The 27,709-nt window shown below is 42.2% G+C and overlaps 1 protein-coding gene across 2 annotated transcripts; it reads left to right on the forward strand.

Annotated features, from left to right (window-relative positions):
* The first annotated feature begins 744 nt into the window (after positions 1-744).
* LOC133457029 (zinc finger protein 664-like) lies at positions 745-26,603 on the forward strand. 2 transcript variants are annotated; one of them, XM_061735860.1, is made up of 3 exons: positions 745-1,042; positions 20,433-20,900; positions 23,822-26,603. In XM_061735860.1, exons 1-3 carry the CDS (start codon positions 841-843, stop codon positions 24,139-24,141), a joined length of 990 nt encoding a protein of 329 aa, XP_061591844.1. In that variant the 5' UTR covers positions 745-840; the 3' UTR covers positions 24,142-26,603. The 2 variants fall into 2 exon arrangements, with proteins under 2 accessions (XP_061591844.1, XP_061591835.1); XM_061735851.1 differs by having other exon boundaries at positions 20,433-23,961.
* Positions 26,604-27,709: the final 1,106 nt, after the last annotated feature.

Below are 27,709 nucleotides of genomic sequence, written 5' to 3' on the forward strand. Positions count from 1 at the left end.
AATTTCTTTCACTCTCATTTTTAAACGTGATATGGAACACAAGCCACAGACCCAGCAGCACATCTATCATCTCTTCCAGGTTCTACATCTTTAGTGTTGTTAGATCACACAATCAAATACGTCACAGCAGCTTCACTCCAACCTCCTACTGCTGATCTGGGTGTTGAAAAGAAACGAGGGCAAGGCGAGTCGAGTCGCGCTGAGTAGGTACCAGTGTAAAAGCGCCAATACACTCACTGACAAATACATGGACAATCATTCTCTCACCATCCCATCTCCCCCTGGAGGCCGGCACAGCCCAGCAGACCCCCCCCCACTCTGGCACTCTGGTTCAATTTATGTGGATAAATATATAATACTGACGTTTAAACTATCAAAAAAATGCACTTTGAAAATAACAGACTGTGTTTTATCTGTTTATTAGTGAATGTATGTATGAGGTGCCATTGTCCATATTGATATTGTGATAACAGCATCAGAATCAGAATAGCTTTGTTGTTGAAGTACAACTCATCCTTTTTGCAGAAGGAACATTGATCGACTTCAAATTTAATTTATTAATTTATTTTCTTCCACAGGATAGACCTTATTCATTATTTTAAAATGTACTTCTTTAACTTTAGGCAAAATAGGCCATTTAATAAATTTAGAATGCGGGGTCTTTTGCAGCTCTTCCAGCGGAACAACAAGATAAGCTGCGTTCCCCGCCGGACCGTCATTAGTGTGACACCGTGCGGACGTACACATCCGCCAGGAACGGTTGCTCTCGTCGTTGTGAGGAGCCAGTGAAACGCTCCTTTTGCCGTTTTACACCTCATTATTTTAGCATCTGCAGCAACCATGTCTTCAGCTGAGTCTCTGAGAGAGTTCATCAGCGAGCGGTTAACTGCTGCTGCTGAAGAAATATTCTCGGAGTTTGAGAGAACCATCGTCCGGTACGAAGAGGAGATCGAGCGTCAGCGCAGACTGCTGGACATCACCGGGAAACCTGGAGCCCCTGGAGCCCCCAGAGATGCAGCAGGTACCGGGAAACCTGGAGCAGGTACGGACCTGATTGACAGATCATTTAGACACGGACCTGCTGCTGTTCTCAACTCAAATCATTCATTTAGACCAGGGGGCGGCAACACAACATGTTTTAGAGCCATATTGGACCAAAAACACAAAAAACGAATATGTCTGAAGCCGCAAAAAATGAAAAGTCTTGTATCAACCATACTAACAGTATATTCTCAAAAAGTATACTTTAGTTCGGCACACTTTTGAGTAAATACAGTAGTATGCATTAATTGGGACGTACTACTCAGAGACACACAGCACTTCCTGTCGTTGGGAGGGGGAGTTGTTACCATGGTAACAACTCCTGTCACAGCAGCAGACAGTAGCAGCCCCGCTCCGCTCTTTCCCATTTATCCCGGACCAAACAAGATGACATTATATAATATTATTATATACCAATATTATAATATTAATATGTACGGGATAATGCTCGACGAGGTGTACATTATCAGAAATATATGGACGACGCGGGTGCGTGAACCGGCATCCGCGAAGTCCATATATCTATGATTATGTACAGCTCGAAGGGCATTATCCCGCTTATACCACGGTCACTAAAGGCTGAATTATGGTTCTGCGTCAAATCGACGCCGTGCCTACCCCGTCACCGTGACGCCGTTGTGAACCCTTCGGACTTCTCACAGTGAATCAAAGAGATAAGGACAACTATTGTGCAAAAAAAAATCACACATACACGAAGAAAAGAGTGCTGAAAGTTCATGACTGCTTCAAACCGGAAACCGGAAATGCGTTGCTACCAAGCGAACCAATCACAGCCCTCTCGTCTGCGTGTGGTCGACGCGTAGTTACAATTTTCGGGAGGTGCACGTCTGTGACGCCGTCAGTGACGCCGTGTGGTACGCGTGAACGCGTACCACACGGCGTAGGCACGTCGTCGTCGCAGAACCATAACTCAGCCTTTACCAAAAAACATAAATATTAAATCAATTATTCATGCTTTAATGTGTTTTCAGTTGAAATCATTAGTTTTATAACAAGCTGCGGCTGAGTGGACTATTTAATCTCTCGTCTGCAGCCATTGGAACCTGGTAAGTTACAAAGTTTTTTAAGAAGCCATAACTCAGTTTCCTTGGTAACGGGAGATATTCTAGTCCGCTCAGCTCCGCTCGGCTAGTTTCTTTTCTCTGCTCTTCTGCATCCCAGTCATCAAAATGGTTAAATTCACCAAATAAATTAAAATAAATGACAAAATCACTCATGTCGCTGTCCTGCGGTAGCCGGCTCTTCTTCTCTGAATCTCCGTTGCCGTTGTTACCACCTGGCAGTTGATCCAGTGCAATGATATTAAAGCTATCAGGCAACTTGTTTTCTAGGTGTAGGTTATCACTTATAACCTACACCTGCCAGCCAATCAGAATTGTGTATTCACACAGACCTTGGTATAATATATACTAATATTATTATACTTAATATTATACTTATGACATATACGTATCTGTGCAGCACTTAGCAACAAACAACAAAACAACAAAAAAAAAAAAGCGTCGCCGCTTGAAGCTTCTATCACTCATTTTTTACACGTGTACATTGAACTACACATGTAAAAATATTTTCTTCTTTCTGTTCCTATTAGATTAAGGACTGCAATAAAAAATAAAATAGAAAAATGAAATTAAGTAGCATTTGAAACATAAAATGAAATCTACCAGCAGCTTGAATTTTCCTTTTTCTTTAACTGTCTCAACACATTTTTTATAATAAATGAATAAACACATCTTAACAATCGAACAGTTTTACAGTTCCTCCTTCTTCCCCTCTTATAATCTTATGCCCCCACTTTCTGTCGTTCAGTGAGAGAACTGAGCTCTAATTTCTCCGGCCAGAACTTTAAATCTGGGCTGTGTGGTGTCAAGTTCTCATACACATGTGAAGGTGGTCATTGGTGAACCTGGAACGATATTTAGTTTTAATTATGTTCATTTGTTCCAAAGTCCATTCTGATTTGCTGGACATTGCAACTTTTCTCCAGGTTGTAAACAGCAGGCGCGTAGCCAGTAATGGGCCTGGGTGGCACTGGCCCACCCACATTTATCACTGGCCCACCCACATTACTCACTGGCCCAACCACATTACTCACTGGCCCAACCACATTACTCACTGGCCCACCCACATTACTCACTGGCCCACCCACATTACTCACTGGCCCACCCACATTACTCACTGGCCCACCCACATTACTCACTGGCCCACCCACATTACTCACTGGCCCACCCACATTACTCACTGGCCCACTCACATTACTCACTGGCCCACCCACATTACTCACTGGCCCACTCACATTAAAGCCCCTTTCACAGAGACGGTGCAGACCACTGCCGGCTTTCCCATTCATTGTGTATTTGCTGCCACGGCGCAACAGTGGACCGCTCTGCCGCCGAGCTCGGCAGCGCGCAAGAGGCCGCATGCCGTAAGGTTTGCCCCGCGGCATATGCCCGAATTGAACATTGAGGATGCTGAATTCACAATATTCATTCAGCAACTGCGTGTTTTTCCTCCCTCCGTGTTTTTCCAAGTCAGGTTTTTATAGTTTTTTGATTCTTGTTTTAAGCTCTGGTTCTTGTATCCTGTTTAGCAGTGCTTTTTGTTTGTTTGAGTAAATAAATCGGTATTTTTGGGAAACTCCTGCCTCCTGGTCTCTCCTGCATTTGGGTCCTCATATACCATTCCCTGATAAAATAGTGGCAAATAGGCTACTGGCCTATATAGCCAGGTTTTCATGCTCTGCTGGTTGAGCATGTTGTGTTTAACTGTCATAATGCATTTGTAATGCAGATTACAAAGTAAAATTGACACTCCCTTTAAAGGGGACCTATTATGGCATTTAGGCCCAATCCCAATTCAACTTCATTCGCCCTTCTTTTCTCCACTCGCCCTTCTTTTCTTCCCTAACCCCTAAAAAAGAAGGGGGAGATTTTAGGGCACTTGAGATCTAGGGCACTTGGCCCAGGTGCCTGTCCCAATTCTCCTACTCCCCCTCGTTTTCATCCCTAACCTGATCAGGAAGCAGAGAGCCAAAAGCCGTTTTAATTTCAGCTGTAGCACTGTTAATATGGCACTTTATTAAGTTTTAATATTTTTTCAGGCATAAAGGTAACCTTAAGATCCGCAACCGGGGCTCAGTTTATCCAAATAACGCCTGTTAAGAAATTTGACCCAACGTTTTCGGAGATGAGAATAGCCGCCGCCCCCGGGGAGCAGCCTCAGCTGACAGCCCGAAAACAGACGTATCCGCCGGGTCAAGCTGCTCCGTCATCCCGGGAGAGAAACTCTCTCCCGGGACGCAGCTCTGTTGAGAATTACGCTGGCTGAAATAAATCATTTAGGAAGATGTTGGTTTAATAGATGAAATCTAACAGTTGTAGCTACGCCTGTTAAGAAATTTGCTCCGAAATTTAGAGATTTCTGTCTGCCGGCTCCGGAGCTTATGGGTCCGCGTTAAATCGACGTGTAACGTGTAACGCGGAACCATAAATCCCTTTATTCTGGCGTGTTTTTCGACAACTTTATCTGAAAGTGTGTAAATTACCCAGATAACAGCTGGATTACTTTGTGGTTTCTGAAGACTATTATATCAGAAACATCCAAAACAAATCTGACGAGTCACAGGATTATTTCTCTCTATTTCTCTGAGACGAGTCTGCCTGTTTGCCTTCGGTCGGCGAGTCAAATCGACGCAGAGCCTACGGCAAAAGCATTCTGGGAAATTTTCATACCCCCTCGCTCGCCAAGTGAGCATCTGAAATCCCTCGATCCGTAGGGGATATTCTCAGCCCCTAGCCCTCGTTATGCCCCCTCCCCCTTGGTGAAAAGAGGAATTGGGACACCACTACCTTCACGGGAACGCGCAAAAGTTAGGGTTAGTGAAGAAAACAAGGGCGAGGGGTTCAATTGGGACACAGCCTTAATGTATATTTTAAACAGGCCTTGAATGTCTTAAAAACAATCAAAAGCTTGTTTTTTCTACATAAATCAGAAATTCAGCCTCTAGGTCTTTATTTTTACCGCTTCTAACCTCCTTCTCTATGAGGGATTCTGAGGGGCGGGGCTATGATAATGAGGCTTTGTGATGATTGGCTGGTGGATTCTGAAGGGACGAGGCTATGATAACGAGGCTCTGTGCTGATTGGCTGGTGGATTCTGAAGGGGCGGGGCTATGATAATGAGGCTTTGTGCTGATTGGTTGGTGGATTCTGAAGGGGCGGGGCTATGATAATGAGGCTCTGTGCTGATTGGCTGCCTGAATGACGTGTAGCAGGGGAGGACACAAAGCCTCGCTCTGGCAGAAGAGCAGCCAGTTGCTTACTAGTGATGCACCGAAATGAAAATTTGTGGCCGAAACCGAAAATAATAATAAACAATAAATTGGTCGAATACCAAACAATACCGAACATGGTTCTTCGCAGTTTCTCATTTATTTTGCCAATTTTTTCACGATTGCATAAATCAAATAAATTTGATTTAGGCATGCTTTTAAAAGAAAAAAATCTTTTACAACATTACAAGGTAGAAAACATTTGTTGAACATAAAAAACTGAACATTTTTTAATTTCCCATTTTTTAAATATTCCAGCAGACATTATATCAGCAAAGAACAATAACTTAAAATAAATAAATTAGCAAAATAAATTTTTTGGCCATCTTTGAGCTTACGTTAGGCTTAACTGACTGAACATTGTAACATAGGCCTTAAAACAATAAAATTGCATTAAAGCGCTCAGGGTTTTTTATCATTTCAAATGATAAATCAAACTTGTAGTGCTGAAAGACTTTGCAGATGTGCCCCCTCTAGATTTTTGAGCAGAACATTCTTTGTAAACAGCCATTCTTGTATTATTCTTTGCCACTCTAAAATACTTCCACACTGGTGTAGGGCTGCAACGATTCGTCGACGTTGTCGACAAAAATCGATAATCAAAATTGTCGACAATGAATTCCATTGTCGACAATTGTCGCCAGACGTGTTTTTCCAACGGAGTGAGGCGTCTCACTTCAATACAATCTCTGCCGAGAGTCGCGCATGCGCGATAGCGTCTCTGCCGAGCGGTAGCGGGTAAACAGAAATGACGGCGTCCCGTCCTGTAGCAGCTGCATGTAACAAAACTTCTAAAGTTTTGGAGCCTTTTAGCCTCGATACGGTAAATAAAAAGATGACTTGCAAGGTTTGCAAAGCAGACCTTGCTTATCACGGGAGCACGTTGGTAATGCGAGCATTTGAAGAGAAAGCACGTCGGGTCTGGGTGACGGGTTTCAACAAATGATACACCAGTTCAACCCAGAGCACGTCCTGCCATCCAGAACCCATTTCACCCACTTGATAGAGAAAATATATGAGACGTTTTATTTTATTTTTTATATAACACATTTGGCTGTCCTTAAAAAATGAAAAATAATGGACAGAGCAGAGGTTTATTTATTCATGGATTTATGTCTGACTGATCACTGCCTGTCCTTGGTTTTAAATAGGACATTTTATTAATTTTTGGTATGAACAGGGGCAAAGTTGAATAAAATATCTACAGGACTGTCTCAGAAAATTAGAATATTGTGACAAAGTTCTTTATTTTCTGTAATGCAATTAAAACAACAAAAATGTCATACATTCTGGATTCATTACAAATCAACTGAAATATTGCAAGCCTTTTATTATTTTAATATTGCTGATTATGGTTTACAGCTTAAGATTCCCAGAATATTCAAATTTTTTGAGATAGGATATTTGAGTTTTCTTAAGCTGTAAGCCATGATCAGCAATATTAAAATAATAAAAGGCTTGCAATATTTCAGTTGATTTGTAATGAATCCAGAATGTATGACATTTTTGCATTACAGAAAATAAAGGACTTTATCACAATATTTTAATTTTCTGAGACAGTCCTGTATTTTTCATTGAAGTACCCATCTTTCTCGTGTTTATTATCATTTGCCACATAATTAAAGCGACATACTAAATTTAAGAAAAAATTACTAATTATCCGATTAGTCGACTAATCGTTTCAATAGTCGGTGACTAGTCGACTATTAAAATAGTCGTTAGTTGCAGCCCTACACTGGTGACATGTTTGCACCGCACCACTTCACTCCACGCTCTTCGCTCTTTGATTTCGTCATCTAAACGCACCTGTAATAGATTGATTTATGTTGTTTTGGTTCCACCTGCTGGTGAATGTTAGGTAAAATTCTTATGTGGTTAGTTTTTGGTTGGCCAACGATTTATGTGGTGCGCAACCATTACGGGAGCGTTATGTGGTTAGTTTTTGGTTGGCCAACGATTTATGTGGTGCGCAACAGTTACGGAGCGGCCAGTCTATTTCCTTATATTACAACGCCGTTATTAATTGTTCGTTTTTTTTCCCACTTATTCCACCAAACACCGAAAGTGTTTTTTTGCCATTTTCGGCCGAACAATTTCGGTTACCGAACAATCGGTGCATCACTACTGCGTACACTATTAAAGCGTACCCTACGCCGTAGGCTACGCCGTAGGATCTGCGTCGATTTAACGCGGAACCATAAATCAGCCTTTAGTTACCTGAAGGGGGAACGGGTCACCTCGTCTTCACATTAACAGTTCTTTACTCCGATTCCTCATCAATTCATTTCTTATGTTACAAGACAAATGAATCATGTTAACTATAAAGAAATCACAACACTGAATGTTCAGAAAATGGCAACTTTATTGTTAAAAAAAATAAAATAACATTTATGCACTATTGCTGGCTCAAGGAAGGACCGTGCATTTCTTCTGAAGGTGTCGTACATAAACAACTTCAGGTGCATTGCTTGGAAGATCTGAAACCATAAACAGAAAAAAATGTATTACTAATAGAGCTCCGGTGTTACGTAACGGGTACAGTGTTTCCTCTAGGAATTTTTTCAGCAGTGGGGGCATGCTTCCCGGGGGGGTGGCGGCGGCGGTGGCGGCGTTGACTAGGCCCGGCCCAAAGCAATCGGCGTGTGGAAACTCAACAACAATAACGCCTGGCATGAGTGTCACAATACTTAATTGTGGCTCATGATACTATACCATCCAAATTATAGCAATAGCACTGATTTGACTAGATGTTGTGTTAAGAGCATTGTATTCTAGTTTAACTTGAATACTCTCTAACTCAGTCCCTCTGGTTGAACCAATACAAAACAGGTATCTGAAATACACAACACTGTATGAGTTATGATAAATCACTATGTAATGAGGGTGTAAATATACAGTTTAACTTGAATACTCACATAGAAATGAAGGTTGAATGTTAACCTAAAAAAACAAACCAGCAATGCCATTTTTCTCAATGTTTAGGGATAAAGAGTTTCTTCAACAGGTCACTTTTTTCTGCAACTCTGTCATTGTCAAGGGACATGAGGATCTTTCTCTGTGGTCATAAGCATGAATGCTTCCAGGTGTTCTTGTGACTGTGTGCTCCCCCCTCACAAAAAAAAACAGAGAAACATATTTTCTCATGAACAAATGTAATTGTCTGAAAGATGGTTCAAATGTTATTTCATTGCCCGAAAAATGTTATTTTGTTACTTGGAAAATTTTAAATATGTTTTGTTGGTGAGAAAATAATGTTTCTCTATTTTTCTTATTTTTGTGAGGGGGGATGTATATTGTTTTTCGACACTACCTTGTTCTGCTGATATAACATGAATTACTCCTATGTGGGATCAATAAAGTTCTTATTTTTGCCATCTGAGAAAATTCAATATATTATATTTGGTGCCTAACTGTTTCCAACAATCTTTTTCATGTGGGAAGTCAGGATGACATTCCCTTCATCCAAATGCACTTTTGTTCTTATTCTACCAAAGTCTATGTTGTGCACCTTTCCAAAAAGACACATGTTTACAGCACCAATAATTTCTGTATTAATTCTGATTTTTTTATCGATTTCTTTTTATGTTTTGAAGATAATTTTAAAAATAAAACCGGGTTAAACTTTAGCCAAAACGAGGCGTAGTTTAATAGAAAAACACAGAAAAACTCCCACAGGGAACTCAGAACTTCTTCACAAATAACTTAAAAATCACAGAGAGGAAAAAAAAAACACCAGCAAACTAACAAACAAAGCAACAAAGCTCAGAGTTAACAAAACGAACCAGCAATGCCGATGAACAACTCGCAGCCCCGCTCCATAACTTCTCCTCCCGGGCTGCAGGTGGTTTAAGGATGATTTATGGTTCCGCGTTAAAACGACGCAGAGCCTACGGCGTAGGTTACGCCGAGGCGCACGCCGTACGTTGCTGCGTCGATTTAACGCGGAACCATAAATCAAGGCTTCACAGCGCGACTCACTGTCCGCCGCGCAGCTCCTCGCCACGCCGACTCCACGCTCATATATTTAATAAATGTATAAAGCCCCGCCTGGCCGAGCCCTAACACTGTGGCCGGCCGCCATCCGTCCTGGACTACTGGCCGTTCTGTGATTCTCCAGATCACACAGATGGCCAGTCCGCCTCAGTTGGCTAATAAGTCTACCTTTTCTCCGGTAATTCGCTGCCTTTATTTCCTACGGCGACTTCTCCTTTTTTTTTTCTTACGACGACTCTGACTCTGACCTGGTGCCTAACGTGATGTCACTTTAGGCCGCGCTCTCGCGAGTAATTAAGTCCCCCAAACAGCCACTCACTCCCTCCCCTCCCCCCGCCGTTGCGCTCATCATCACACAGGCTGTGCTGTGAAGGAATGAAAAAAAAAAAAATTATAATAGAATTTTTTTTTCAGGCGTGGCGGCTATGATTCAGCAGTGGCGGGCCGCCACTGCTGAATGAATGTAGAGGAAACACTGGGGTAACACCGGAGTTATACTTAGCCCATGCAAAAATCATACTTGTAGACAAATATAAATAACATAAAAAATTAACGTCACTTACCGCTGACTCGTGTGCAGTTGCCGGGTCCGTACTGTTGATACTGATACTTTTATGAGGGTAAGTGTTGATGCAAAACCTAATTTCTTACTGTCCCTCGTTGTTGAAACAGCCACACGATACATTTATACGCTTCTGAACAATGGCGGAGCTCTGGCCGGCGCAGTTAGTTGTGGTTGTGGTTTCAGCAGCGGAAGAGACCGAGGCCTGGTTAACATTTTGCTTACGTAACGAAAATGCGCAAATCTGAACGGCTCTTAGAAGTAGTGGGCGACCGATAATTTTATTAATAATCGATATCGGCCCCCCCCCAAAAAAAATCGAAAAAAAATAATTTCTTTTTTTTTTTTTTTAAGAAAATCGGCTGCATAAAGTGCATATCTTATATTTACATTTTTGATGATTTAGCAGTGGCCGCCACGCCTGAATTTTTTTTTTTATTATACTTTTTTTTTTCCATTAAATTACAGGCTTTTCTCGCTCTCTCGTCTCGTCTCTCCTTCTCTGAGACATAAAACAAGCGCACCCTCCCTGTTACACATGTCAGTCACGTGCTGTCGTGTGTGCATTATCATTGGCCCCCGACCAGCTGCAGGTGTCGGCGCTGCTGTCCGGCACCGCCGCTCGCTTTAACTTTTCCAAACTCGGCCTGTTTGCGCCATGAGCTCATCCGTGCGGTTGTTACGCGACTCTTTTTGTATTAAGAATGTTCTAGTTAAAGCAATAAATTGCTCACCATTCATTTAAATGAATTCTTGTATTGAAATTTGTTTTTCTCCCAAAAAGGTAAAAAAGGGTAGTAATCGTATCGGCTGATATCGGCTATCGGTCTTTTTGATTTCCCCCTAATCGGTGATCGAAATAATCGAAAAAAAGGCTGATCGGTCGGACACTACTTAGAAGTCACATGACACTGGACAGCTCATCCGGGCGGCTGTACAGACACTGCAGAATTTGGTTGCTTTCCTCCTTCTCTGAGTTGGCAGGCTGAGGGGAGACCACTATATATATGTTAAAGCCAGAAAAAACCTGTTTTTCATAATAGGTCCCGTTTAATCTGTCTGTTTGTCATGTTTTCTGCTTAAAGGAGCCGCCTGTAAGAAATGGCCAAAACTGGTACTGCAGTCACTTTCAAAATATTGTTGAGCGGCGTGTACCCTCCCCCTCCTCCCCCCGACCAGAGGTTGCCAGGTAGGCTGCAGAATGCAGCAGGAACGTTGGCTGCCATAATTAGAGCCGAGCTGGAAACCCGGATGCCGAAACATTACTGACTTTGTGATTGGGAGATAGGTGGAGGGTGGAGCTTGAGGCCAAAACAAAAAATGACAACATAAACATCAGTTGAGGGCTGCAACTTCTCTTTTTAAACTGGAATATCCTGGCTTGAGTGCTGTTGTCAGTGACATAAGTATTTGAAATGAACATGATTTTTAAATGTCTGTTGACATATCGGGGTCATTTTATGATTTCTTTTATTATTGCTCTTACATACATCCTTTAAAAGTCTGCTTTTTCTGGGACAATATGGCCCACCCATTTTTGTCCTGGCCCACCCAAAAAAATATTTCTGCCTACGCCACTGGTAAACAGAGCAGATTTTTTTTTTTCATTAAAACTTTTCTTGGAAATCTGAGATGAAAACTCAATAGGAGTGGTTGCCAGGTTTGCTATTGTCAGCGGTTTTCACGCATTTATGATCACTCCGCCTGTACTTAGTCAATGACCGGTGTGTAACTACGCCAAAACCATGTCGGACTCCGTAGGTTTTTCTGGTCCCCTCCCCAATCTGACCAGCGATGACATGTTTAGTCGCATGCTCTCGCTCCGCCGCTGGTTGTCTCAGTGGTGTTCAGAAAACGACGTGGACTTTATTGACAACTGGGAGACATTCTGGGGAAAGCCCGGTCTGATTAGAAGGGACGGCATTCATCCCACCCGGGATGGTGCAGCTCTTATGTCTAGAAATCTGGCCAATGTTATTGGACACTCCCCCTGACAATGCAGGGTCCAGGCCAGGATGCAGAGCTGTAGTTTAACACACTTCTCTGCTGCTTCTCGAGGACCAACGCCTGCCAACAAAACTGTAGGATTGCATTATGTAATTAGCGACTCTAAAACTGTAGGATTACATGATATTGGCGACTCTGGCCAGGTGCCTAACAAAATAGAAGTGGTTGCAGTTCCCCGCCCTCCAAAAGTTCACCAGGTGCAGCGTTATAGAGGCGTTAACCAAGATAACCTTGTAATAATTAAAACCAATGTACATTTGGTACCAATTACAGACCGAAAAATTAGATGCGGACTACTAAATATACGATCATTAAGCTCTAAGTCTCTGTTAGTAAATGATATAATTACAGAGAGCAGGAGTGATATTTTCTGCTTAACAGAAACATGGTTACAGGAGGAAGAGTATGTTAGTTTGAATGAATCAACTCCGCCCGGCTACTTTAATCATCACATTCCTAGAAGCACGGGCCGAGGCGGAGGAGTCGCAGCAATTTATAACTCCGGTCTCCAAACAAAAATTGAACCTAAGTGCAACTATAATACATTTGAAAGCCTCATGCTTGGTCTGAAATTTCCGAGCTGGAAATCAGAGAAGCCAGTTGTGTTAGTGGTAGTGTATCGGCCCCCTGCTGGTGCGTATCTAGAGTTTTTGTCTGAATTTTCAGATTTCCTTTCTGGATTATTGATCAGCACAGATAAATTCATCATAGTGGGTGATTTTAACATTCATATGGATGTTGAAAGCGATAATTTTAAATTAGCCTTCGATTCTCCTCTAGAATCAATGGGTATCTCACAAAAAGTGGATAAACCGACGCACTGTTTTAATCATACTCTCGATCTCGTTCTCACCTACGGTGTTGAAACTGATGGTCTGTTGGTGTCACCTGTAAACTCCCTTTTATCCGACCATTACTTAATAACGTTTGAATTTAATTTTGTTGATGTTGAAGTGCAAAATAGGAGGTATTATTTTAGCAGATGTTTGTCTAATGAAGTTATTGTTAAATTTAGGGAGGGCATTGCTTATCTTACGACAGTGCGAAATAGTGATGTAGTCGAGGCCAGTGACCTGGGTTCTACCTCTGCAGATGTTGATTTCCTTGCTAGTAACACTGCTGATTTGTTGCATTCAGCTTTAGATGAAGTTGCTCCTTTGAAAAGGAGGGTTTCTAGCCACAGGAGCTTAACTCCCTGGTATAATTCAGATATCCGCATGTTGAAACAAAACGTGCGTAAAATGGAAAAGGAAGTGGTACTCTTGTAGGTCTGTAGACTCTTATCGTGAATGGAAAGATATTCTAATAGTATATAAAAAAGCCATTCGCAAAGCCAGAACAGCTTATTATTCAACGTTGATAGAGGATAACAAAAGTAACCCACGTTTTCTGTTCAGCACTGTAGCCAGGCTGACAAAGAGTCACAACTCTGTTGAGCCGTGCATTCCTGCAGCTCTCAGTAGTGAGGACTTTATGAGCTTCTTCAACAGTAAAATCGCGAGAATTAGAGAAGAAATCAACCAGCCGGTTGTAGGTGTTTCTTCAGCTTTAGCGACTTCCCTACGCTCTGACTTATCTCTAGACTGTTTTGATCCTATAGACCTCCCTGAGCTGACCTCACTCGTCAATAGAGCTAAGTCAACCACATGCATGTTAGACCCCATCCCGACTCAACTATTCAAACATATTTTTTCTCTTATTGGTACGACAATACTGGACCAAATTAACCTATCCCTAAGTTTAGGATATGTACCACAGGTTTTCAAAGTCGCAGTAATTAAACCTTTACTTAAAAAACCTTCTCTTGACCCAGACACCTTAGCTAATTATAGACCAATTTCCAACCTTCCATTTGTGTCTAAAATTCTGGAAAAGGCAGTTTGAAGCCAGTTATGTGACTATTTGTATAGAAATGATCTGTTTGAAGTCTTTCAGTCAGGGTTCAGAATGCATCATAGCACAGAGACAGCCCTGGTTCGAGTCACGAATGACCTCCTTATGGCCTCAGATAAGGGATTAGTGTGTCCATACTGGTTCTACTGGACCTCAGTGCTGCTTTTGACACTATAGATCATGGCATTTTACTGCACAGGTTAGAGCATGTTGTTGGGATTAAAGGGACAGCTCTATGTTGGTTTAAATCATACCTATCTGACAGGTTCCAGTTTGTTCATGTACATGAGGTTTCTTCAGAACAGTCAAGGGTCTGTTATGGTGTTCCGCAGGGTTCAATGCTAGGGCCAATCTTGTTCAGTTTATACATGCAGCCGTTGGGAAGTATAATCCAGAATCACGGCATACACTTTCATTGTTATGCTGATGATACGCAGCTCTACTTGTCTATGAAGCCGGATGAAATAGAACCGTTAGTTAAACTTCAGGCATGTCTTAGGGACATCAAGGACTGGATGTCCAGAAATTTCCTGCTTCTAAATTCAGATAAAACAGAGGTTATCATTCTTGGTCCAGAGCATCTTAGGAAGGGATTAGATGGTGTTGCGATGGCTTCCAGTGCAACTGTGAGAAACCTTGGTGTTATTTTCGATCAGGATTTGTCGTTTAAACCATATGTCAATCAGGTTTGTAAAATAGCCTTTTTCCATCTCCGTAATATTGCAAAGATTAGGAAAATCCTCTCGCAGAGTGATGCAGAAAAACTAGTTCATGCGTTTGTATCTTCTAGACTAGATTACTGTAATGTGTTGTTAGCAGGATGTCCAAGTAATTTGCTGAATAGGCTCCAGCTGATCCAAAATGCAGCAGCACGAGTACTGACAGGAATTAGCAGGAGAGACCACGTCTCTCCAGTGTTAGCGTCGCTCCATTGGTTACCCGTAAAATTCAGAATCCAATTTAAAATTTTATTACTTGCGTATAAAGCCCAAAACGGCTTAGCTCCGCATTATTTGCAAGACCTGATAGTGCCTTATGTTCCTGTCAGAGCTCTCCGTTCTCAGAGTGCAGGTTTACTCGTAGCTCCTAGAGTATCTAAATGTAGATTTGGAGGGCGGGCGTTCTGCTATCAGGCACCACTACTATGGAACCAACTTCCAATCTGGGTTAAGGAGGCTGACACCACCTCCACCTTTAAAACTAAACTTAAAACATTTCTGTTTAGTAAAGCCTATAGTTAGTGTTTAGTAAACCTCTAGCTGGTGTTGGTAAATCTCTAGGTAGTGTAAACTTTAGTGTGTCAGAGTCGCTCCTGTAGTTTCTTGTGCTGGCCCCCCCTTCTCCTCCCTTTTCTCTCTTTTGTCCATGTTGCAGCATCCTTTGCCGGACACCGGAACCTGCAGGTGGTCGTGGGTGGCTTGTAGCTTGCATTACGGAGCACAAGTCTTTCCCTGACCCTGCACCCCAACCTGGGACTTGCTGATTGGGCCGGAGCTTCGGGAGCTTGCATGCTGGCCTGCGGTCCCCACCCCTGGTCATCCCGTTGCTGGCCCCCCTTCTCCTCCCTTTTCTCTCTCTGCAGTTGGTCGTGGGGGGCTTGTAGCTTGCATTACGGAGCACAAGTCTTTCCCTGACCCTGCACCCCAACCTGGGACTTGCTGATTGGGCCGGAGCTTCGGGAGCTGCGTGCTGGCCTGCGGTCCCCACCCCTGGTCATCCCGTTGCTGGCCCCCCTTCTCCTCCCTTTTCTCTCTCTGCAGGTGGTCGTGGGTGGCTTGTAGCTTGCATTACGGAGCACAAGTCTTTCCCTGACCCTGCACCCCAACCTGGGACTTGCTGATTGGGCCGGAGCTTCGGGAGCTGCGTGCTGGCCTGCGGTCCCCACCCCTGGTCATCCCGTTGCTGCTTCCACCTGCCTGCTGTGCTGTTGCCGTCCCTGACCCACCAGTCTGGCCCTCGGCAGGAGGGTCCCCCCTTATGAGCCTGGTCCTGCTCAAGGTTTCTTCCCTCCTAAAGGGGAGTTTTTCCTTGCCACTGTTTGGCTTAAGGTTTTTCTCCCACTAGGGGAGTTTTTACCTGCCATTGTTTATGTAATAACTGCTCGGGGGTCATGTTCTGGGTATGGGTCTCTGGAAAGCGTCTAGAGACAACTCTGTTGTATTAGACGCTATATAAATAAAATTGAATTGAATTGAATTGACCGCACTGCTACAATATGCTAATAGACGAGCTATACGTGAAAAACGGGAACACGATCTGGCAACCTGGTTTTACTAACAATAGTTTCCTCAGCTTTTAAAGCGCTGGACAAAGAGCCGAACTCATACCACTATTGCAGTATTGTAGAAAAATACAACTTTTTGAGCTTTGGACTTTTGTTTTGTTTATGCCAAAGTTTGTTAACTTTATAAGATACTGCACAGTTTAGCTCCCCACCCCTAAATCAAACTGCTTTCTCAATTGCAGCAACAAAACAGTGGAGTGCCATCCCTTCAAATATTTGATGTTATGTTAAAAGATGGTTGAAAGACATTCACATTACTTATGTTGTCATTAAGGTTTGATTCAATTAAATTTTATTTATATAGCGTCTAATACACCAAAAGTTGTCTCCAGACGCTTTCCAGAGACCCAGAACATAAACCCCAGAGCAATTATTACATAAACAATGGCAGGTAAAAACTCCCATAGTGGTGAGAAAAGCCTTAAGCCAAACAGTGGCAAGAAAAACTCCCCTTTAGGAGGAAAGAAACCTGGACCAGGACCTGGATCATAAGGGGGGAAGAAACCTGGACCAGGACCTGGATCATAAGGGGGGACCCTCCTGCCGAGGGCCAGACTGGGGGAGTCGGGGACGTCAGCAGCACAGCAGGCAGGTGGAAGCAGCAACGGGATGACCGGGGGTGGGGACCGCAGGCCAGCATGCAGCTCCTGAAGCTCCGGCCCAATCAGCAAGCCCCAGGTTAGGTGCAGGGTCGGGGAAAGGTTGAGAAGGGGCAGTGCCAGGGATAACGTCTCTCTGGTTGGCTATAGGCACTGGACTGTCCTACAGGTGAATTTATTATTATAAATATTAATATTAATATAAATTATAAAATTATTAATGAATTTCTGGAGGTTGAGTCTGATATATAATGAATAATTAATCAAAAAATGTATTATTATTATTATTATTATTATTATTATTAGTAGTAGTATAATTATTATGCTCGGGTATTGGTAAGAAGTCGTAGGTATTTCACAGATTTTGTGAGCTCAGGTTGTTTTTTTGTGGTTTTGTTAACTGGTAAAATAAAAATTGTCAGACTCAATTATTGATCCAAAAGATTACGTATTTATTTACAGAGTCACAGCACACAGGCCGGGATTCGAACCTGTGACCGCAGGAGGACTGTGTCCTCAATATATGAGCCGCTGCTTAACCCACTGCGCCACCGAGCAGCCGTTGAGTTCCATATTTAAGCTCTGAGCAGCTGAAGAACGGGAGCCTTTGATGAATCGGTCATTACAGTTCTCAGATATAATCCATGGTGGCATGTCGGTTTATAAGAATCTTTTGCCCAGAAGAAAAAAGAGCGACAACAACGACCCATAACCATAACTTCTCTGGAAAAAACATCCCAGCACCGGGGCTTTAGAAGAAAAAGACGCTACAGAGCGAGTCAGGATGCAGCAACATCAGAAGAGCTGTGAAATACGCGCCAGTCACAATTTGTCCTACTGTACTTATTGTATTTTTTTTCCATAATCATTTTTCATTTTCTCCCGTTCAGATCCAATTAATCGGGCCGCGGTGGGGAGGGGCTGATCTCCGCAATTTGAAGCCTTGTATAATAATTGTAAGAAAAAAAAAAGGTTGCTACTTCGCGGATTTCACCTATCACGGGTTCTTTTTGGAACGCGAAAAACCAGGGATTACTGTACACCACTGTGTTTGTACAAAGGTGTCTGTCGAGTAAGGGCTGAATTATGGTTTTGCGTTAAACCTACGCCGTAGGGTACGCGGCTACGCGGGAGTCTCTCCGTAGCCTACGCCGTAGCCTGACGTGCACCTCCCAAAAAATGTAACTACGCGTCGAGTAGGGCTGGGTATTGTTAAGAACCTCACGATTCGATTTTATTTAGATTCTTTAGCTTTCGATTCGACGTAGAAATACACAAATACCTGTTGGCAATTTTTAATTATTTTTATTTTCATGCCTATAACACGTGGCATGTTACTTCACATAGAAATGAACTGAGGAATTAAACTTAGCAGCACCATAATGGCTCACTTGTGCATTTGTACTGTAGTACAAAAGTTAAAATTAAAAAAAAAAAACACATGACTGTTCGGCGCAGCAACACAACAAACCTGCGGATCATGTTGACACAGAACTGTCATGTGTTTTTTAAACTTTTGTACTACAGTACTGACTCGGCGCAGAGCCTCCACCACCTTCTCTCCTGTTGGACGCACCGAGATGTCGTCACAACGCGGCACGGTGTAATTAAAAAATGTTCAATTCGGGCAGGCAGGCACGGCACAAACGCTGCGGCAGGCGCCCTCTCGCTCGGCGGCAGAGCGGTCCGCTCTTGCGTCGCGGTAGCACATACATGAATGGGATCACCGGCGGCGGTCTGCGCTTTGCGCCCTCTATGTGAAAGGGGCTTTACACACCACCCTACTTTTGTCCGTTTCTCGTGTTCCTTCTTTAAATGGGAATTCAAAATGAATCCAAATATCTGATCTGAAAGATTTTCTGCTTGCCATCGTCATTTTATTGTTTGGTCGCGTGCAGCCACCGTCCACAAAACGCGAATCATAAGAAAATGTTGCGCACAGCGCCCCCACTGGCCAGGAGGTGACTCCATTCAGAGGCTTTGCTTAATCCATATTGAATTAGGGCAGGGGTAATTGCGATGCATCGATTTTTCGATATTTTTACCCACCCCTAGCGCCGAGGCGACGCAGACCCAACGCAGACCAAGAGGGCTGTGATTGGTTTGCTTGGTGGCAACACAGTTCCGGTTCGTGAAGCAGTCGTGAACTTTCAGCGCTCTTTTCTTTGTGTGTGTGTGTGTGTGTGTGTGTGTGTGTGTGTGTGTGTGTGTGTGTGTGTGTGTGTGTGTGTGTGTGTGTGTGTGTGTGTGTGTGTGTGTGTGTGTGTGTGTGTGTGTGTGTGTGTGTGTGTGTGTGTGTGTGTGTGTGTGTGTGTGTGTGTGTGTGTGTGTTGTTTTTTTCTTTTGGGGGGGTTGTTTTGGTTTTTTGCACAAAAATCTCTTTGATTCACTGTGACCGGAAAACCCGGAAGCTAAACAAAGTATCAGCTAGTGCTCTGGGGGGTTATTGCGGAGAAATGGAGTGACAGAGAAGTCCGAAGGGTTCACGACGACGTCACGGCAACGGCGTAGGCTCTGCGTTGGTTTAACGCAGAAACTTAAATCAGGCTTAAAGGGAAAGTTCCGTTTTTTACAACCTGGACCTTATTTCTGGCATTTTTTATGGTCGTATACTCACCCATGCAAGTTTGGTGTCATTTGGAGTCCTTCGGAAGATATTAGGAATTTTGTGCGAGCCGCTTCTCCATATAATGGTAGTGCATGTGGGCACAGCGGACACAGACGATGCAGCGTCTAAATAACACATGATTGCCGCGAAACTCGTTCATTTCTTTTATGAATCACTAGATCTGCTTCTGTGCATCTTCCAGGACCTGTTGTCTACATCGTGTGTGTAACAAATAAATCAGTTTGTAAACAAGACCTCTGAACTCATGACGTCATCTCTGTGCGCGCATCCCAGACACAGCTCCGTGTACAGCTGGAGTTCGCTACTGTTAGTTTACTGTTAGTTATTTGAAACATGTCTGAATATTTGTCAAATTCTGAGGTTGTGGACGACGACTTTGAATATGATGGACGTCCTTACCGTTTTAAACCAGAGTATACGGCTGAAGAGCTCACTGAACGGAGGACAGAGTGCGCGCACAGGGCAGATCTAGTGATTCATAAAAGAAATGAACGAGTTTCGCGGCAATCATGTGTTGTTTAGACGCTGCATCGTCTGTGTCCCGCTGTGCCCCCATGCGCTACCATTATATGGAGAAGCGACTTGCACAAAACTCCTAATATCTTCCGAAGGACTCCAAATGACACCAAACTTGCCTGGGTGAGTATACGACCATAAAAAATTACAGAAATAAGGTCCAGATTGTAAAAAAGTGAACTTTCCCTTTAAGCCCCTCCAGCTCTTTATTTGTTTTGTTTTTATTCATTCGTGTTTTTATGTTCTGCCATTTGTCACAACTGGTTATATGTTTTGTATTAACTAATCACCAGCGAAGTAATAAATAAATAAATATATTTTAAATACTTTATTTAATGTACATTTCAAGAATGATGAATAATTGCTTGTATTGTAAAAAAGAAAAATAACACTCGCATTGAATCATTTCTCGATATTGATCAGATATTGGAAAGAAAAAATAGTATTGGAACATCTTTATCTGAAACTGAACAAAACTCAGCATTCCAAGCAAAGATAATAACAATGCCCCATTTTTCATGGATATGAATAAAACTTAATTTTTGTTCCCTTTTTAGATGTCCTGCAGCATTCCCTGTGTAAGGAGGAGGAAGATCTGACTGACCAGAGCTGTAACCGAGAGGAGACCTCCAGTCTGGACCAGGTGGAACCAGAACCTCCACAGATTAAAGAAGAGCAGGAGGACTTTGTACTGAAGGAGGAAATCGACACCTTCATGGTGACTCCAGTTTATGAGGAAAGTGACCACAGTGAACCAGAACCTTATCTCAATTCTCAGCTCCTCTCTGAGATCTCCACTGAAGCTGAGAACCCAGATCAGGACGCAAGCGGACATGAAGACCTTCAAACATCAGAAAACACTGAGATGACGCCAAAGAAGAAATGTCACAGAAGTCACCATAAGAAAGTGACCGGTGACATTCAGTGTAGCCCTGACGCAGGGGACTCATCTGTTAAATGTGAAGTTTGTGAAAGAACATTTAAACATATCTCAGAAATGAAGCGACATTACCGAATCCACACAGGTGAGAAACCGTTTACATGTAAAATATGTAAGAAATCATTCAGGTACAATTTTAATCTGTTGGCGCACATGAGAACACACACAGATGAGAAGCGACACTTTTGTACAACCTGTGGGGAAGGATTCTTTTTTGCATCCGTACTCAAAAAGCACACAGCAGTCCACACAGGGGAGGTGTTTCCTTGTGACATCTGCGGTAAAAGTTTCCCTCACGATAGCAGTTTGTCGCGACACATGAGAAGCCACACAGGTGAGAGGATGCATCCTTGCATAATATGTGGCAAATCTTTCCCTCACAACAGTAACTTGTTACGACACATGAGGACTCACACGGGCGAGAAACCGTATCCCTGCGAAACCTGCGGTAAAAGCTTCACCAGCAGCAGTAATCTGCTGGAGCACATGATAACTCACACCGGCGAGAGGCCGTACCTGTGTAAGATGTGTGGGAAGAGTTTCACCCAGAGGAGCAGTCTGAACGTCCACATGAGGATTCACACGGGAGAAAAACCCTTTTCCTGCAAAATGTGTGAGAAAAGTTTCACCAGAAAGTGTCATTTGTTGAACCACGTGACGACTCACACGGGCGAGAAGCCATTCCAGTGTAAGATTTGTAGTAAAAGTTTCAGTAAAAGCTGGAGTTTGTACGTCCATATGAAAATTCACACTGATGAGAAATGATTTATTTTAAAAAACATGTAAGAAAGATCTCAAAAATTTGTTTCAGCACATGAGAATTCACATAAGTGAGAAATCACTGTACAATACTATAGTACTATTGAATACTGTTTTTACCTAAATATAATAATGACTTGGTTTTATATAGCGCCCTTCAAGGCACCCAGAGCTTTACAGAGATCATTATTCATTCATACACATTCTCACTGGTGGTGGTAGCTACGTTTGTAGCCACAGCTGCTACGTTTGAAGCCACGGCTGCTACATTTGTAGCCACAGCTGCCCTGGGGCAGACTGATGGAAGCGTGGCTGCCATATCGCGCCAAACGGCCCCTCTGACCACCACCAACATTCATACACATTCAGACACATTCACACGGAGCAAGGTGGGTAAGGTGTCTTGCCCAAGGACACTACGACAGCAAACTGGGACGGAGCGGGATTCGAACCGCCGGCCTTCCGATCTTTGGACGACCCGCTCAACCACCTGAGCTACTGCCGCCCCAATATGGCAAAATATAGTACATGATATGCAGTACTGTGGAAAAATTGTACAGTCCCCAGTATGCAAGAAGTTCCCAAATGGTTTCCTACTTTCCTACATTTTCAGTGTGCTTGCATGCTATATCCCATAATGCTATGGGTCACTACAGGGGATCCAGGTCAGAGGGGTCATGTGACTTGCTTCATTTTCTGTCATTGCATAGTTCTTATGGCGGCAAAGTTACAGCTTTCTGCATGCCAGTATGCAGTACACACTTCATACACACTGAATTAGGGCTGAAACTAACCACTATTTTAATAGTCGACTAGTCACCGACTATTGAAACGATTAGTCGACTAATCGGATAATTAGTCATTTTTTAAAAATGTAGTATGAGGTTGCTTTAATTATGTGGCAAATGATAATAAACACAAGAAAGATGGCACTAGAGCCCTGATAGTAAAAACTCCCACTAGGGGAGTTTTTACCTGCCATAATTGCTCGGGGGTTTAAGTTCTGGTCTCTGGAAAGCGTCTAGAGACAACTTTTGTTGTATTAGACGCTATATAAATAAAATTGAATTGAATTGAATTGATATAGCGGGACTGTTTTCTTCATCCTGCTCCCGCAAAACTCTGAGAATTTATGCTGCACAATAATAGAGATGCGGGTGATTATCTGAATTCGGTGCCTTTTATGTCCCACACGTTTATCTGTCATTTCTTCAATTAGAGTAACCAAAAAAATTGAAATTTTTATGGATTGCTCAGGAACAGATGACAGCCAAATGTGCATGTCCCCATTGACCAATGTTACTTTTTCATTGAATATAAAACAACTAAAAATTGCATTTCACCCTGAGTTTTTCCTGATAATATAATCCTATATCGTCTGCCTGAATCAGAATGTGAAAGATGAAGTGAAATCACTCAAGTCTTTTCAAGGTGACACTGTACAGAGAGGTAAGTGTTAGCATACTTTTCTGCCTATATTTGATTGTTTTTAATGTCAGATTGAGTATGTTGAGCTCAACCATTCAACACTGTTACACAAATAAATGACAGATACTATTTGTGAGGGAAAAGCAAACAATAGTGTTGGAAATATATGTTAATTTCATGGCTTTCTAATGCCAAGTGGTGCTCCATGCTAGCTAAATATGGACAAGAAGGCTAGTTGAAGCTAAAAACTTCAACCCCGTAACATTCAACCCTGTAACAAAGAGCACTGTTACAGGGTTGAATCATTGTTACAGGGTTGAAAGTAGGACAGTTCTTATGTCCATTCAGTTTGAGTTTTATGTGGACAGTGTGAAACATGTATTGTGTGTGATATGTAAATAATTAAATGCATTCTCATGTCTATGTAAATACTATGTATATCATGTAAATAGTAATGTAATTACATGATTAATCACCACAACTATGTAATTACATCATAGTATGTACATGATATGTTGTATTGAAGGGGTAGTTCATAATTTTTACATCAAGCCTAATTTCTACGTTTCAGTTTATCCCTATTACTTCCATTATATTGAAAATATGGACAGACCTGAAGTAGATACTGATAACTGGTCGGATGTAAATCTTGACCCAGCTCAATACTGCAGGGATCGGCAGTTGTTGTTTCTATGCTTCTGATACATGCTAGGGATGTGAGCATTTCAGCCTAACGTCAAAAATTGTGAACTGGCCCATTGACTACTTTATCATGACTGCTTCTTTTTCTTAACATTGTTTAATGGCCATGATTTTCAGATATGCCAAAATCTAATGCAGAGAGGCAAAGGGAGTACAGGGCGAGAAGAAATGCCAGTCCAAACAGGAGGGAGGAATACCTCAGGAAAGAGCGTATCAGGTGGAAGAAAGATGTAGAGGCAGGAAAAAAGAAATTCATTGATGACCTGAGTGAGAGGGCGAAAAGAAGCAAACGGAAGGCATGGCGGAAGGCTAAAGAGAGGCAGAAAAGGAGAGCAGAGATAAAAAACAGAGAGCCAGCTGATCTGACCCCTCCACATACCCAGGAATCATCATTGCCACAGACGTCCAGGTCCGATGCATGCACCATGCCGGAATAACCAAAAACAGATTCTTCTGGCCTCGACTAGAAGATGTGCTGTGGTACCCATTTGGTGACCTGCTCGAGCTTATCCCACCGCCTCAGCCTGTGACAGTACGTGATGCACGTCACATGGAAGTTCTGAAAGAGATTTGGGACAGACTGTCTGAGAACTAAAAGAGTTCTTCAGCTCTGTGGTTGCCTGGGGCCTGCCCACACAGCAATTTGATTAAGGGACCTTAGCAATTAGGCTATACTGTGTAGCCTATGTAGTAGCAGTCTTCTTGCAACAAATATCTATCCTCATAATTTTGGACTTTCTTTCAAAAATCAATTCAATCTACTTGAATTCATGCTTTTGATATTGTTTTCCCAAGTAGACATGTTCAGATATTGTTTTTAAGCAATCCATTTATAGCCTTCAATATTGTTTTTGAGTCATGTTCAGATGTTATTTTTTAACAATGCATTTATAGCATTCTATGGTGTTTTTTAAGAGGACACTTGGACATGTTGTTATTTTGAATACTGTTCATTTAATTGATGTGTTTGTTCCCTCAATTGTTCCCTCATAGGTGTATTAATCTGTAGACCCTATGGAAATATTCAATGTCCCTTCAACCCTGTTATCCTATTCAACCCTGTTACAGTGAGTTCAACCCTGTTATTTCATACATTTTATAATTCTTTTGTATAATAAAACATAAATATTAAATCAATTGTTTCTGGATTGTATATAGAATGTAAGGGACACCAAGAAAATATATGGGAGCCAAACCATTTCTTACTGTTGATGCATATTTTTCTGAAATACAAACACTGTTTTTACATGAAGTTGTCAAATCCTACTTCTCAGTCAAACTATTAATATTAAAAATAAAACAAAATCTACTCACAATGAGTTATTCTAAACAAGGGACAGATAATTACCAATATTCTGCAATAATTATTTTGAACATGTTTTACTTTAGTATTCACACAGATATCGAGTTGACCGTTAGAGGGTTGAATTGAAAACAACTCGGGTGACAAATAATTTGCTAATAATGTTTGGGATTTCAAGTCTGAGGTGGACAGAGGTAATTTCTCAAAGGTTCAGATAGTCCTTTATCAGATGCAATGTTCAGAAATATGATTATTTGTAGTATTTCTTTTCAAAACCAAGACAACCCAAAGGGCACCGAATTCAGATAATCACCCATGCATTGATTTAGTGTCTTCTCCCGTCCCGCAAGAGAAATGTCCAGACAAATCTATCTGATTTAATGTTAACATGATCATTGTGGAGCTTGATGGACAGTTCATAGGCCCCTGACTGAAAGTTAGATGCAAATCCATCATTGTCATCATCACACAAGCTATTTCACCTTTCGCGCTGAATCAATTATGATTGAGGTTATAGCAACGAGAGCAGACTGTGAGTGGCTCAAATAACACTAATAAATAACTTAAAATAAACAAAGTTAACGAAGGAAACAAATTAATATAACAAATGAAAATAGGCTTAATATCTTACCAAGGCGAGTCCGTTTCGTTCAACACTCTGACGTGCTTTCTCTTCAAATGCTCGTGCATTACCGACGTGCTCCGGTGAAAAGCAGGTCGGCTTTGCAAGCCCAGCAAGTCATATTTTTATTCGCCGTATTCGTTTTGTTACGCGCAGATGCGGTACAGGACGCCATCATTTTGTTTTACCCGCCACCGCTCGGCAGAGACGCTATCGCGCATGCGCGACTCTCTGCAGAGATTGTACTGAAGTCAGACGCCTCACTCCGTTGGAAAAACACGTCTGGCGACAATTGTCGACAATGGAATTCATTGTCGACAATTTTACATTTTTTATTCTTGTCGACAACGTCGACGAATCGTTGCAGCCCTACACTGAATGAGCAGTATGTAGTATGTGCTTTCATGTGCAGGATAGAGACCTGTGGAACTTTCTTGAAGGAATTTTATATTATCTGTTGTTGCAGCTAACTGCACTCTTGTCAGCACCACATTTCCGGTCAGCTGGTGACAGGAAACATACTAGTGAAGGACATAGCAGGAAGTTTGTGATTGAAAGGCAAAGTCAGTTTATATGTATAACCCATTTTACAAAGGAAGGTGGCATATTGATGCAGTGACTTCAGTGATGTTTTGGTTCTTTGTGCTAAAAAGAGAGATCAGGTAAGATATATGGCTTTCTATTCATAGTATATCTGGTTTAGCAGCTTTCGTATTTCTTTATGAATTCAGATCACAAATTGATTTTTTTTTTGCTTTACTTGATCTCAAAAGAAAAATGCCACTGATTAAATCGGTTGTATTTTATTGTACTTTGTACTCAATTTCAGCGATATGTTCATTGTGCATGCTCTTATTGTGCATGCATGGTTTCTTTTACCAGAGTATTTTAATTTTTTTAATCTTTAAAAAAAACCTTTTACTTTTATTTTTACTATTGTTTTAAAGTATAATGATGACACTGACCGATTATAACAGACATGGTTTTGTAAAATATGTTCAACCAATAAACTCTTGTAGATACTACATTTGTTTCAGGGTTTCTCATTATCTTCTTGTTTCTCACAGTGAAGTGTGATTGGAACCCAAGTGGTGTTTCAGGTGTCACAGGTGTATCAGTGCAGTAACAAACGGGATGAGTATGCTGATTTATTTAAGACCGGGTTTATAACCTCTTCCTGCCTGATGTCGGATATTTGATACATCCCTTTCAGAGACGTCTGCACTCCCCTCTGAATCAAAACAATAAACGATAAAAAAGGTTTCATACAATTAAAGAATATTCTAAAATATAAATAAAATGACCCAATGTATTCAGAGAGACACAAAAAATATATTTTGCACAGAACAGTGGAGAGAAGATGTGAACCCCTTTGGAATTAACTAGTTTTCTGTTTTAATTTGTTCAAAAATAAATAAATCTGATCTTCATCTTAAGTAGGTTAAGACGGTTGCGGTTATTTCGGACCACATTTCAAAAGAGCCTACCGTATTTTTGTGACCATAAGGCGCACATACATTTTTTTTTTTTTTTTTTTCTAAATGTGCTGGGCGCCTTATGAAACGGTGCGCCGTGTCTATTACCTGAATTACGGTAATGTAAGGCTGGCCACCATGAGAACGGTAAAAAGAGAAGGGGGCGGGTGAAGCCCCCGTGAGTTGCGGACGTCAATGAGACCATCCACTGAGCTTTTTAATGCGGAAACAGAAGATGAAGACTTTTAAGGATTTGCTTGATGTGTAAAGTGAAATAAAATACAATCAAACTAAGTTTTGCTCCGCTCTATTTTCAAATAAGCACACTTGTGTGTGTGTTCTGCAGCGCGTGTGTTTTGCATGTCGGGAACCGAGAATGCGGCTGCCGTGGGTTTGCGGGGTCCGATCGCCGCATCCCCGGGGCAGATCCGGCTGAAATGCCGCTGGTCTTTCCCCGGGAGTCCCTGCTACCAGTCCATGTGGGCTCCTCCGGTCCCGGCCGGTCGGAACCGGTCACGTTCCCCGGTTAAAGCCGCAGTGATGCGCGCTGCTCCAGCCCGACTTCCTGGTTCCCCAAGCGGGGTCCGATCGACCTGGTTCCCGCC

The sequence above is a fragment of the Cololabis saira genome, chromosome 2 (assembly GCF_033807715.1).
Source record: "Cololabis saira isolate AMF1-May2022 chromosome 2, fColSai1.1, whole genome shotgun sequence".
Classification (NCBI taxonomy): Eukaryota; Metazoa; Chordata; class Actinopteri; order Beloniformes; family Belonidae; genus Cololabis; species Cololabis saira.

Bases quoted from the DNA above. Each gene is read 5' to 3' on its own strand.
- LOC133457029 (XM_061735851.1), top strand. From the start codon at position 841: ATGTCTTCAGCTGAGTCTCTGAGAGAGTTCATCAGCGAGCGGTTAACT. The intron at 1,043-20,432 runs GTACGGACCTGA...TTCCCTTTTTAG, and splicing joins TACCGGGAAACCTGGAGCAG to ATGTCCTGCAGCATTCCCTG.